This window comes from Lepeophtheirus salmonis, chromosome 11 (assembly GCF_016086655.4).
Source record: "Lepeophtheirus salmonis chromosome 11, UVic_Lsal_1.4, whole genome shotgun sequence".
NCBI classification, from domain to species: Eukaryota; Metazoa; Arthropoda; class Copepoda; order Siphonostomatoida; family Caligidae; genus Lepeophtheirus; species Lepeophtheirus salmonis.
This window is the reverse complement of record NC_052141.2, coordinates 17611773-17626830: the sequence shown is the minus strand read 5'-3', so window position 1 is coordinate 17626830 and position 15058 is coordinate 17611773. Positions and strand designations below refer to the sequence as shown.

General features: G+C 32.4%; 1 protein-coding gene across 3 annotated transcripts in view; it reads left to right on the top strand.

The window, feature by feature from the left end:
- LOC121126391 (uncharacterized) overlaps positions 1-13728 on the top strand; it is a 31322-nt gene extending 17594 nt beyond the window's left edge. Inside the window, exons 1-11 of one of the 3 annotated variants that reach the window (XR_011782262.1) lie at positions 2279-2669; positions 2800-3062; positions 4279-4419; positions 4482-4680; positions 4804-5024; positions 5088-5175; positions 5241-5595; positions 5854-9333; positions 10633-10684; positions 11894-12560; positions 13425-13728. Coding sequence is in view for 2 of the 3 variants with exons in the window: in XM_040721719.2 (XP_040577653.1) it covers positions 2898-3062; positions 4279-4419; positions 4482-4680; positions 4804-5024; positions 5088-5175; positions 5241-5595; positions 5854-9333; positions 11894-12560; positions 13425-13487 (5379 nt within the window). In the remaining variant the exon portion in view is untranslated. Of the gene's footprint in view, positions 1-2278; positions 2670-2799; positions 3063-4278; positions 4420-4481; positions 4681-4803; positions 5025-5087; positions 5176-5240; positions 5596-5853; positions 9334-10632; positions 10685-11893; positions 12561-13424 lie in introns of those variants that run through there. The other 2 variants (XM_040721718.2, XM_040721719.2) reach the window with 2 other exon arrangements.
- Positions 13729-15058: the final 1330 nt, after the last annotated feature.

Below are 15058 nucleotides of genomic sequence, written 5' to 3'. Positions count from 1 at the left end.
GAATAAATAAGGACCTACACAAATCTAAACTTGGGACTGCATAAAATACTTGATCTAAGAAAATAACAATACAATCCAGCGTCCTAGTTATTTAAAAAAATAAAAGGGGGTTTCTGTATATAATTTGATAAAAATGGCAAACTCTCTACTATAAAATATGAATTGAGAAATCATTTTCAACAAGGAGCGTGTGATGAATGTAATGAATGTGACTTTATAAGAGGTTCAGCAAGGAGTGTGTACAGCTTAAGCTCACATAAGTTTCTACACTTAAGTACTCACGTCATTTTAAACTAATTTATCAAGCTGTTATGATTATTTTTTATTCTTTAAGAGAGAACATCCAAGTACTGTGAAAATTGTTAGTGTGAGTGTGCTCATGCAAAGTAACACAAGATGATTTTTTGAGGAGCTATCTTCTATATTATTAAAGCGAAGTGTGTCTTTTCGTCGACGTCTTCAGGCAATGCCGGTTACTACGGCTAGTATATTTATACATATGTTTTTGGTGTTATCACACATGGAATCCAAAAAGGGTCAAACACACCAGTCTGAAATTTGGCAACTAAGTGTATAAAATAACCAACCATGTTCGTATGATATTTTTTGTGGTCTACGAGGTAATTAAGAGGCTGTTTTGACTTAAATAAAACCTCCTTTCCTTTCGGTATTTCTATATATACGGGGTTGTTCAGGAAAATCCGGACCACCTTTAGATGTATCCTGATTAATAAGGGATACAAGTAGAGGTTTGAAAATGTATTTAAAAGTTATAATAATACAAAATAAATAAAAAATCATTCAATAAGTCCGCCATCTTCACCAATCATTCACTCGATACGAGGCATAAAGGATTTTCAGGCCTTGACCACGTCCGCAGTGGATACTGCCCCAGTACTTGATGATGAAGGTATTCAAGGAGTCGATGTCGTTATGTGAATTGTCAGAGACCTTCCTTTCTCACTCCCCTTAAAAGAAGTAATCCATAGGATTCATATAGGGGAAGTTAGAGGGCCAGATAGGAAGGGGGGGGGGTAAAAATGACACCTCTTCTTTAAACAAGTTTTGGGTCTTGCGGGCATTGCCAGAGGGGCCGAGTCTTGTTGAAAGAGGAACTCTACACCATTGGCCTCAACTTTTATCCAAGGTATCATCTGGTCATACAGGAGTTCACAGTACCTGTCGGCACTTACTCTCTCTTTTGGCTCAAAGAAGGTGGGGGTATGACACTCCCGTTACCCCCAATGCCCCCAAGGGTCATGATGCTGACCGGAAACTTAGTTTTCAAGACGTAGGGGGCATTATCTCTCTTTGTGGCCAAAAATATATCGTTCTGGATGTTGTAGGATCTGTTGATAGTCCATTGTTTATCATCCGAATAAAAATAATTCGTTAACATGGGACTTGAAATTGTTCAACAATTTTCTTCCGTGGGCAGCCCGGGTGGCCTTCATTTTATCTGTAAGGATACGTCTTTTGTAGAGGCGGTATGATTTCATCCAGGCATTGTTTATAGTTTATGGAGACTGTTGCACGGCTTACTTGGCACTTTTTAGTAAGAATGTTAATCGGAGTTCCAGGAGATGCCGTCATGGACCTTTCTAGGCCTACGAGGAATTTGGGAATGCACTCACAATTGGTCTTGAGCTGCAATTATATCTCATTAATATTTGCAATAGTTTCTATATTTTTAGATTTTGATTATCAATATCGATAGTGCAAAACTTTTAGTATTGATATCCGTAATTTCTTAATAAATAAAAAAACTTGTCAACAATTTAACAACTCTTTACAAATATTCAAATCTCATAAAACTGTGCTATACCAGATATGTATATATTTGAGATAATTAGCATGCAGCACGATAATCAAGTAGCTCATTTCCGATGCGTTCACGTAGTTTTGAGACAATGTCTCTACTGTGTTTAATCATTTTTCGCTTTCTGGTTCCTTCAAACAATGTTGTATTTTTCTTCCTAATACAACATAAGGACATTCATACAACAAATTTCTAGAAGGCATTTGGCAACCCCAGGTAAATTGTCAGGCGCCCCTCCTAGGTTTGCGACCCACAGGGTTGGAACCGGTAAATTACCCAATTATTGAAAGTTAATATCTTAGTTCAAATTTTTGTCCAGATAGCATATTTTTGTGCTAGGTCAACGAATTATAGACTACAAACATTAGTTCTAATATAACTGTTTTTGTTTTTTTTAATGAAAAGTATTCGTTCATACATTAGAAGATGTGTATTGTTGGTTCATGATTTGGATGAGTTGGTTAGATTTATTTCATAAATCCTATCAACATTATCTCCTTCTAGAATGATGACGATATTACTAATACTTATATAATTTGATCATTAATTCTCATAGCAAGAAGGGTACATGCGGATTTTAAGCATGTTTAATAATAATGTTATAATGTGTATGTATTTTTTACACACATTGTACATACGCCGCGAGTGTATTTCCATGCAAGCGTAAAAGTATCGTCTTCCAAGTTCCTTCGTTTATTCAGTTCTTTAAAGGATGTGGTCTTGTTTGTAAGGGGTTTCTAGGCGGAATTTGAGACTTATTGGGGAAAGAAAAAAAAATTATATTTGTATGTGTAAATTCTCTCCATCTCTCAAAATGAATATGTTGAACAACTTGTGGAGCATGTATTTGGTAAAGTATTTTATCATAATAATGTTTTATGTTATAAATATATATAGATATATAGGTATATTTGTACTTCCTTCTTCGTACATTATATTAATAGTTTCGTCTTGTTATTATTATTTTTTTTTTTTTCCAGAATGTTAATTACAACCACTGTGTAGAAGGGTCTTCATACTCTGGTACTCCGTAAATCTGTTTATATTCGTCTTATAACATCGAAATTCTACGCTAAGCATGTCTTGGATGAGGCAATTGGGTTGGAAGGAAGGGCTGAGTCCCTCTTCTCTTAAGGAAATTGACAAATTAGAAGCTGAAATTGAGAAGTTGAACAAGGAAAAATCAATTAAGAGTCTTCAATTTGAAACACTTGAAGCTGCTTTAGGAAAAAAGAATCGGAGAGTGAGTTCTATCTATTTTTTATTTTATTTTTTATTATTCAAATGACATGACCTTATCTCTGGTGTACAAACTTACATATGCTTGTAATAACTTACCCAATTATAATTGTGTTGTATGTTATTACTACATGGCTTTGCTTTTTCCATTCATATTTGTGTCATGTAATATGTACAAACAAGAAAACTTGTTTCACTTCATACTTTTTCCTCCACATGAGGCGTAAATATTCGTAGAAATATGTCATAATGTTACTTATAGAAAAGGAAGAATTCAACGTGAAAAGGCCCTCAATTCCTTGAAGCAAGCAAAAATATAGACAAAGTTCAATCCACAAACTAATGATCCCTTACCGATTTTGTAAGTTTGCCCCCCTTCTGACAAAGATTTTTTCTATGGGATTGAGTTCCGGAGACTGGTTAGGCCACTCCATTAACATTATTTGCTTCTTCTTGAGCCACTCCTTTGTTGCCATGGGAGTATATCTTGGGTCATTGTCATACTGGAAGACCCAATTTCAGTGCCAGGCTGAGGGGGAAGGAGGCTGTCGCACAAGATTTTCCGGAGGATGGACAAAAGCCACATTAACTAACACAGGAACTCAAATAATTAAAAACATACAACATTTTATGTTTATTCATCCTTTATTATTAACTTTAGTCAATTAGCAAAGTCTCTTACTCGTACCATTTCCAGCATGATTGTTATACACAACTATGATGATCCCCTCAAATTTCTGAGGAAGATACTACTGACGGGAATGCAGTTTTCCGTCCTAAATAAGGTCTGACATTACACTAGTCATAAAATGTCTTTCGAAGTTCAAATTAACCTACCATTAAAATTATAGACCACTCTTTTCTTTATCAGGGTACAAACTTACTAAATCCGCAAGGGATTATTTTCTCCACTGAATAAATCCCCACTAATAATTACAATTAAACTAATTATATATATGTTTAATATACTTTTTACTGTAGGTAACCTAATTATATTTATACTACAATCATTATTTAAAGAGGAATTAGTTTATTAATCGTCTAATGTTGTGAACTTCCGCATTTTTTGGGAGGAATAGTAGTCGTTTTCAATTGCTTTGTACATAGTATGTGTACATACATTTTTTAATACTTGGGATGTTTCTTTGAATCCATATTTAAAACAATGTGTCTTTTATACATACATATATATTTATTATTTTGTTAATCCTACCCTCAAGTATGAAGAGGAAAAGTCCCAATCGTCTATCCTACAGCGTGAGTTGCAAGAATTAAACGAAAAATATCAAGAGTTAAATAATAAGTATGATAAACAGCAACATGATATATCATTTAAAGAGAATCAATTTAACTGTCTTCAGGTAATTGGATGTCTCTGTGTCTATGAATTGTGATAACTAAATATGTTTTGGTATATTTTTAGAGAACTTTAGAGTCAAAGAATAAATCCCTTGAAGATGTTCAACATCAAGTCAAAGCCCTTGAGGAGTCTCTTGATTCAACTTCATTTAATACTTCCCATTCCTCAGGATCTTCCAGTGGCGGTGGTGGCGGGGATGCCAGTTTTTATTCAACTCGATCTTCGATCACGAACAATTTAAGTCCGATAAAGAAATTTCAAGGTTTGTTTTATATTATTTTAATAATATAATTAGTTTTTCTGAGAAAGAAGTGATCTAATAATAATTATATTGCTCTAATTTATTTTTTATATCTATGCATATATATATATATATATATTAAAGAATCAAACAGTTTGGTTGAAGATCTGAGAATAAAGCTGCAAAACGCTGAGGAAATTATAAGGAAAAGAGATCAGTTGATAGAGGAATTAAAAGAAGACACACATAATGCTAGTTCACCTAGTACTCCAAGATCATCATCTTTTGATTTTTTCAATAGTCCTAAAGGATTCGCTAATATGAACAAATCATCTTCCATTGTATTCAATGACGATCAAAATCAAGTAAGTGTATTTCATGTTACACACATTATGTTTAATTAAATTAATAAAATTGTCCTTATTCAGAGAGCCTTCATGTCAACGTCTTCACAAGAGCGATTTGGAAGTAAGGACTCAATCACCAATTCTCCCACACTCGTCGGCGGTGATAGAAGTATGGAAAGACTCATTCAATTTATTAAATATAACTAACTATATATATTTTTTTTCTTAACTCAGAACTTCTTCATCAAATTGATGAACTAAAAGAAACAATTATTGAAAAAGAACAGATTATCGCTGACTTAAATTCCTCTCATCGTCTTATGCCTGAGTTGGAAAAGGCACAGCTTAAAATCCAGGAGTTGGAACATCGCGTCAAAGAAGATGAGTGCAAGCTCTTCAATGTTGAATCTTCCAGGCTCTCATTGGAAAAACGTATGAAAGCAAAGGAGGAGGATCTGAAACTGGAGCTCTGTTTATCCAATTCTCAGTGTGAGAGTGAGAAAAAAGAGATCCAAGTCTTTAGGGAAGAAATCAATCAAAATAAGCTACAGCTTCAGACATCCCGGGATGTCTTTGAAGTTGAAAAAAAGTAAGTGTGCATGTAAAAAAAAAGTTAATTTAAATTGGAGCTATGTGGATTGTATTACATTGATTAGTCTGCGCCCTTGGTTTCCTGCAAATGGTGCAGTTAACATTTATAAAAGGATACCATTGTGTATGAAACCAAAATCGTATGCTAGATTACTATGACTTCATGATTATAAATAATAATAATACAGATTATAAATAACATAAAAGCACCATTCAAAAATTTTATAATATACTAATCGGATTTCTCACTCATTAGCAACATGGAAAATAACTTTGCTCAAGAAAGAGACAGTTATAGGAAGAAGATTGAGGAACTCTCCTTTCAAAATGTTGCCCTCTGTAAAATTAAATCTGAACTAGAGATGGATATTCAAGAATTACAAAAGCAACATTTGATGGAAGTAAATAACATTGCAAACACCAAAGAATTTACTCTACAAAGTAAAATAGACAATGAAAAGGAGGATAATCCCGTCATCCAAGATAAAAGTATTGAAGTTGAGGAAAAAATCTCCCAGTATCTGTCAAACATTATTTCTAAAGAGGAAGAAATTGAGAAATTACGTTTAGAAAATCATAATTTATTACAATCTCTAAATAATTTGAAGCTAGAAGTTTCAAGCAATAAAGAATCAATTGACTCTGAGTCATTGATTTTAATTTTAGAAAAAGACATATCTGATAAAAATGATAAAATAAAATCCCTGGAAGAACTTTTGAGCTCTTCTTCCTCTAAATCAGCGAGTGAAGCAATCCGTTTTCAAAAACGAATAAAAGAGCTGGAAGATGAACATGAGAAAGACAAAAATGAATTGCAGATACAAATCGATAACACTGAAACAGATTCAATATCATTAAAAACTTCAATGGCAAGTCTTCAGAGTGAATTGCTGTCAGTTAAAAACGAAAAGACAGCTCTTCATAATGAATTTATTAAATTTAAGGAAAATTCTGACGATCAGGTTAACTGTATTCAAGGATTTGGTGAGACAAGGATGAAAGAACTCCAGGAATCTCTTGAGAAACAAGTCAAATCATGTGAATCTCTTGAAGAAACTATTAAATCCCTTAATGAAGAAAAAGAGGCGTTGAAAAATATGTTTGAGTGTCTTCTAAATTCTAAGGAAAAAGAGATAGAAACAATTTCGCATGAGTTAGAAACTTTACAAATTAGATTTGAATCTGAACTACAGGCTTTAAAAGATGAGTATGAGTTAGAGAAGAAGAATATTATCCAAGACAATACCCGTGGGTTTGAGAAAATTGAGTTACAATGGAAGGATAAGCTATCAAATAAGGAAAATGAAATGACTCTTCAGTTTAATGATCTCAGTCAGAATCTAGAATCTAAAAATGAGGAATTGAGTAATCTAAATTCACAAATCAACGACCTGAATTCAGAGAAAGAGTCACTTTTATGTCAAGTCAAGGACATGGAAGCCTCAGTTCATATTAATTCTCAAAATCTCAAAGAAAGAGAAATTGCTTTAGAAAAGGAAATTGACATGTTACGAAGAGATATTAATGAAATGAAAGATATGATCAAAGACAAAGAATCTCAAAGCCAATTAGTTCGAGAGGAAAATGTATCACTCAAAGACAGATTGAATAGTATTTCTGTTGGATCTCTTGGCAATGAGTCTGAGCTACAATCCTTGAAAGACGAATTACATCATTTAAAATCAATTAAATTGAGTCAGCTCCAAGTGTCTTTATTGCAAGCAGAAGAACGGTTATCTAATCTTGTCCAAGAAAATGATGAAAAGTCCAAGTCATTATCGATTGAATCCTCTCGTAATCAAGAACTCGCTACTAAGCTTAATATTCAGAAAGAAAACCTTTCGAACAAGGAATCTGCTTACGAAGAACTTGATTCGAGGATTCAACTTCTTCAAGAATCATTAGAGGAAGAGAAAAATGACAAGTTGGACCTTTCTGAGAAATTGAATGAAAAAATGAGGGACATGTTGGTTCTTCAAGAGAATTTTAGTGTTCAAATCTTAACTATGGAAGAGGATCGATCAGAAATTGAAAAAGAAAAGGATGACTTGTGTAAGAGCAATCTTTACTTTAATGATAAAATAGAGTCTCTTACTAAAGAAAATGAAAATTTGGCTCATCGAATCTCTGAATTAAATGAAAGAAACCAAAAGTTAGTTCAAGAGAATGAGTCGTTAGTTGAGGAACAGTCTCAGTGTTTTAATGTGTCTGAGTCCATTAAAACAGAGAATGAGAAGCTTTTGTCTGACTTGGAAAAAATTGAAAATGACAAGTCAAATTTAATGGTTGAGATTGCTAATTTAAATGATGATATTGACTTCAAAATAAAAGACTATGAAAGTAAAATTCAGGAACTGAGTCTTAAAGTTTCAGAGAGTGAGGAACAATTGGAATTCAAAGACATCCAACTCTTTGATGCAAAGGAAAAATTAGACTCCGCTCTTCAAGCACAACTAAATCAAACAGTAGATTCAGAGGCACAATATAATATCAAAATCAGGGATTTGGAGTGTCATATCCATGACCTTCAGGAGTCAATTAAATCCCTTGAAAATGATAAAAAAGGATATATTAGGAAAATAGATTCTCTCAGAACAGATTCCACTACACAATTAGACTCTATTCTCAAGTCAAATCAACAACTGTGCGAGCTTCGCTCCGAGTATGAAAAATCTCTTCAAGATATTGAATCTGAGAAAGGATCTTTGATGGAGGAACTTGCTTTCTTTAAATCTAGATTTCATCTCATCAAGAACGAATATGAGTCTCTTCAAATTGAATTCAAGTCCTTGCAGTATTCAAATGATGAGGTTTCGAAAGAAAGGGAATCTCTTTTAGAGAAAGTTATATCTCTTGAGGAACGTTCTATCAGGGATGAAGAATTCGAATCAGAAAATGATAAACTAAAGGTTAAATTGAGCAGTATGGAGAAGGAGAAGTCTTCGACAGAAGCACAACTATTGGAAAAGGAAGTCCAATTACGTGAATGTAACGTGTCCATTCAAGACCTTATGGCTGAAAATAAAGAACTTAATCATCAAATCTTGGATTTTGAAAGCAAGTACGATTCTCTTGATGAAAAATATGTAGTTATTAAAGAAGAAAACGATATTTTAATACAGAAAGTTTCAGAAACCAAGTATGAGTTGGAGTCCAAGTTGAAGAAAGAAAATGACTTATTTGAGGAAGAAAAAGCAGCACTAAACAATTCTATTTCTGTGTCTCGAAAGGATATGGAAAAGTTAAACTTTCAATTGACTGGAGTGAATAATGAGAATTCTCGATTAAAAAAAGAAATAGATACTTTGCAGTCCTCACTTTGTGAAACTAAAAATGATTTAGACGTTCAAAACAATTTGACGAAGTCCATCAAAACAGAACTTGAAGAAAAGTCTCGATTACATGATGAACTTGCAAAGGAGAAAGACAGTTTGCTTAAGAGGGTACACGACTCAAATCACTCTATTGAATTATTGATAGCTAAGGAAAGGACCCTCGTTAATTCAATTGAGGAGTTCAAACAAAAACTATCGTCTTTTTCACATTTAAATGAGGAGAATGAGTCATTAAAAAAAGTTATGGTTGATTTAGAAATGAGCGCCTCGGAGTTGAAATCCAATTTAGATTCTTTGAATCTCGAAAATGAGGAACTCAAAAAGTGTCACGATGAAGCCATTGCGGATATTTATCAAATTCACGAAAAAGAGAAAGAAAAGATTATGCAAAAACTACGAAGGTAAGTTCATTTAATCTGTAAGAGATCATAACCATCGTATCTTCTTTGACTGTCGACTTTTATCCTTTGATTTCCTTCTATTCCTTCACTTTTATCTTCTCATCTCCTTTGCACATTACAAAAGTTTTTTCCAACTTATTTCGATTACAACTAGTGCGGGAAAGTTGTCATATGGTAAGAAAATAACCTATGCAAAATTCTTGAGGTCGCCGCACATCTTGGTCAAAGTCTGAAAAAGGCAATAAAGATTAAAATAAAACTTTTTCTGTATTTTGAATATAAAAATATTTTATATATATTTTTCCAATCTATAACAATTATTAATGAAGTTAAGTCAGACTATAGAGCAAAACGAGAAAATAAGATAAGAAAGTTTGAATACATATATTTTGACCCTTCCTTTCCGACCAAGTAAAAAAAAAGAAGATGGCCGCTATACACGGATTTTCTCAATTTCCTAACGTTATTCGCCCTCTTTCACTGTCGTCATAAATTGCATCATAATTGAAGGAGACGCCATCTGGGGATTTAAAGTTCATATTTTTACTAGATCTAATTGACAAAACTCCAAGAAATCATGATTTTACTCCATCAAAAAACTGCTTTATTAATGAAAAAAATACTTAACATTTGCATTGAATACTACTTGATGTCTAGGGCCATCAGTGAGATTCGAATTTAATCAAAGTAATATGTACTGAAAATCCCTTATAAAAAAATTGTGTTTTTTTATCGATTATGAACAAAAAAAGTAGGATAATTAGAAAAAAATCCATTATAAGAGCTAATTTTTATCTACAACACACAAATAAGATTCTATTACGATGTAGTAGTAAATATTTAATAATTTTAGGGTCAAATAAATAATAAAACAAGGCAATTGAGCGATACAATTTTTATAGGCAGTAAGGTCTTTTATTTGTTTGTCCCATTTTGACATCCAATTGTTCACTATTGTTCCTTAATATTAATTAAAAAAGTGTTTTCATTCATATAAAACTTGGTTGTTTAGGGCCCCAAAATTCTGACGTCACTTGATAAGGCTCTATAGGTAACTTTAGAAAAAAAAACTTAACTAATATGTTAGATAAATATCTATAAATTAGTTAAATGAATATGTATTTTTCTTACCGGAGGAACACTTTTCTACACAAACTGTAATCGAAATTCGAAAAAAGTTGAAAAACAAGCCGCTCTAATTACATATATTCCCTAAACGTTGGACGAATGTAAAATATCCATTTATTTTATTCATATTTTCGTTCAAATTCATTCAATGTAATTTTATTATTGTCTCAGGATATCTCCTCAGCCTACTTTCACCATTATCGCTCCTCCTTCTTCTTCTGCTGTGAGTTTTCTATTTTTCGTGTATTATATTAATTATATGTAATTTAACTTATCAGTCACTTTAAATTCTTGGTTTTATTACATGTACATTTATGCACATAGAATTGTGATCAAAGTATTAATACCCAGGCTCTCATTTATTGCATAAAACTATGACTCAAGTAGAAGCCAGGAGAATGAGACAAAACTTTGTGTAATTCATTTTCCCCTGATAATAATGAAGGAACATAAATACAGTCTCATCCGGATAAGAGTTTAAAAAAACGCTTATAGTCGACGTTGACTCTCGAATAACAATTTTTTATTACTTAAAATACTTTGCATAGAAGGAACACGAAGTAAAAAATCTCTATATAGAACTTTTCCATCTTTTTCACAGGAATTCTTGAGAATGAAAAATCCATATGAGTATTTTTCCTTTTTTAGAGGTACAAATCGTAAGCATGCCCGAACATTTTTTTTCGGGCTGTTTCTTTTAAAATTTATTTCACATCGCTTTCAATTCATAATAAATGTTATGAGCCCCTCGAAAAACACTTATGCTAAATGATAAGTTAAACATCCTCGATGACCTGTCAAAAATAGGATCTAATCAAACACTGGTTATCTCGAAATTGCTTATTTACATAAGTATCCAAAAAAAAAAATTATATACATACTTCGTATATAAGAAAAATCCGGATATACTCAGCTTTTCATCTGAAAAATAGCAGTTTCTTTTACCTGGTTTTAATTGTATAATTAGTCAACTTAAGCCCTCATATTTAAATGGTAAAGTACCCCTCCCCCGATATACAAAGCCTTTTTTTTCTTAATCAAAATTGAATCTTTTTCTAATCATTTCAGAAATTATTTTTTCAAAACTTATGGCACTTATATTGTAATCTATCAAGTGCGAGGTCCCAGTGAGAGATGAACTTTACATGTTGATCTCTTAGCAACCTTTTATCTCTGTAACTCCATAAGAGCTGTCCAAGTTTCCGTTAGGCTTACTTATGCCCGGCTATATTAAAGCTTATAACACCTTAAAAATTGTAATCTTTCAAAGTATCATCAGGGGAAATAAGTAAATTTTTGTCTAAGCTTTCTCGTTTGGGCTATAGATTATGTTTTGTGGGGGGTACTATTAGGTTGGCCATACTTTCGAATACGATTGTACGTAGTGTCATTCATAAATTATTTGACGAACATTTATTTTCTTTATATGTAGTTTGGAGACGTCCAAAGAAGATGAATTGGGTGAATGGAAGTTTAAAGTCAAGTCCTTACTTAATAGCTTGAAATCCAAGGAGAAACAAATTATTCAACTTCTAAAAACTAACACTGATCTCAAAGACTCCTTTGACAAGGAGTCTCAAGAACTTAATAAGCAGCTCAAAATATATCAAAACGAGGAGACTGAAATATTTCCTTGGGAGGCTGAGCCTGAGGAATATAGGGACCTAACTCCTGTTGATTTACTATATATATTTAAAGACGAAAAATTATCTCATAGAGTTCGTGCAGAACTCTATTATAAGGCCGTTGGTCATCTCAAACAAGACATAGAATTGAAAATGGATCGAAACATTGAATTGGTGAAGGAATTGGGTGAGGTCAAGCGACAAGTCGATCACTTAAAATTAAAATACGAGGAACTTCCCAAAATGGAATCCGAGTTGAATCCTTCTTCGAATAACATTTTGAAAATAAATTACCATGAGAGCGTGAAATCTGAGGGAATTATGACTCGTGCTGCTAAACGGAAAAGTATTAATATATACTCTGAAAACCGAGGTCCACAACCTGCGTATCCTAGTCAGGAGCGCGGAGAAAACACGGAAGTAAATCCCTTTAAAATACGAAGTCTGTTGAAACCTGCCACACTTAAAGTTACTGTAAGTCATCAATAAACAAGGCTCGACAGCCACACTAGCCCGTGGCTAGTAAAAAAAATAATCTAATTGGTTGCGTAATGCCTTATCTTAAATACCACATATAGACAGACAATTTTGGGTTCAAATCATAAGTACATGGGGTGGGGTGGAATTTTTCGGAAATAAAATCACAAATTCAAATTTTTCCTTCGCTGCATGATTTGAGTAGAATTACCTTTTTTAGATTCTATATTTTGGCGAATGTTTTTTAATCCTCACGAAAAAAAAATCTAGTAAAAAAAATCCTTGATTTAAGGGGCGCTACAACCTCTCAAGCCCCCTCCCCCCTGCGGACACCCCTGAAGTATTACCCGTTAACGTCGAATAGAATATACATTGGAAATAAATATTATGGGTGATTTTTAAGGAAAATATATTTTTAAAAGATAAATTTTGCTTTAGATAATTCATATTACTATTTTGATGAAGATTTGGTAAACAGAGCAGCTTACTTACTTCAAAACAAAGAACATAAAGCTTATGCTAGTTTGAAGAAAGACTTACCTTCTATGAAACTTAACTAAAATTTTGTTATATTACAAGTTCAATTTTTAGTTGTATTTTTTTTCAAGTATAAATTGTTACTCACAAAAAATATATTCTTTATTTTTGTACTCCAGAACTTAGCTTATTTAAAACAAAAGAACCTTTATACAAGTCTAAAAGTGATTCAATATTTGTGGTATTCTGGGCTAGTAATCTATTTTTTTCACTAGCTCTGTTAGATAGTGGCTATTTTTTTTTATGGCTGTCGAGCACTGATCATAAATAAAATATATAATATATGGAATTATGTTTCTAATTTTTTTTTTTCATTACTTTTAGAACCCGAAGAAGAAACCCCTCAATACGATTACAAATCAAGCCACCATCCGAAATTCTAAATAATGTATATCTTCTTCCTCAATTGCTTTTTGTATTGACCTTTCCCAGTGAGAAACCCTCTGTATTTTTATTTAAAAAAAAACATATTTTATATTATTGACTGGAGCAAAAGTTTTGTGTATCTCCTACACATAGGCGGAGATCAGAGGAGTAGGGCCCCCTCAAAATGTATCATATGGACATGTATTTTATTTACTTAGTATATAAATAAATACAATAAATAACTAGAATAAGTTTCAAACTCCGCCTATGGTCCTTCGTATTATTGTATTTAACCAAGATAAATATTTTAATTTACTAATGAAAACATATTTATTATATATATATTTTTTTTTTTTTTTTTTAATTCTAAAATTTTATCTATTAATGATAAATAACATAAAATAAGTATTCTGTATGTCATATGTGATTATTTTTTACGAATTGGAGTAAGTCACAGTTTAACTAGACTTCCAATTATGAGGTCTGATTCATCCATCCTCCATATGAAAATTCAATCATCTTCGTCTTTATTAATAAAGGAAAGTGTGTTTGTTTATCTGTATGTATGAAAAACAGTAGCAGTGTGCACTGCATATAGTACCACCTGATGTATATCATAAACATATTTTGATCCAAGATACAAGGACAGACACAAGGCAGGCATATTAATGAAATTTCGCAGGCGTATGCATATAGCATGGGACGTGTATATAGTGTTCTAAGATGTATATCATATCCATATTTTTGATCTAGAAAATAAAAATTAGTCGTATTATTGAAATATTGGAGGTGTGTGCATGTAGCATTCGAATATGCAGCACTGTTTCTATTTGTTTTGTTATTCCTCACTGATGTATATATACCATGGTCCATGATTCATATGCATTTTCAGTCTATGTTAATATTTGAAAATAGAAATAACGTCGTCTGTATGTACAAATGAATTAACTCTCGCACGCGTTTTGTATTCAGCATACAGGGATCTCTGGTTTTTTTTTGCTAGTGAGCACTCCAGAGTACTAATGTTTCATCACATTACTTTTATTATCACTCTTGAGAACAGAACAACTCATATGAATTGATACCTGTATTGAGTAGTTACGTGTGAGTGTGTTCGTGAAAAACGATGAGTAATTCTGAGGATTTATTCGGGAGTTATCTTCTATATTATTAAAGCAAGATTTAGCAGGCACCTAATTACTCCGGGTAATGCCAGGTACTACTAATAGTAATAAAATAAGATAAACTATAATGTCATTCCATGTTAAATCAATCAAAAAAGGACATTTTATCACTGCAACATCTTCGATATTTTTCAAATTTGGCACATGTTTTAATATCAGTTAAAAACTCTAAAATCCAAAATTTCAGCCTTTTTTTTATCCCTTTAGGCTTCTAAAGTTTTGGCCTCGACGCCAACCTACATAGTTTTAAATCGCTATATTTTGAATGTTTTTTGAAGATATCTATCTACTTAAAAAACCGTTTAATAGATCATTGTTTTATCTTTTTGTTATATTCTATTGCGGAAACAAACAAATGAGTTTTTACACATAAGGTAGACCGCAAAAAATTGAAACACGTCTATTTTC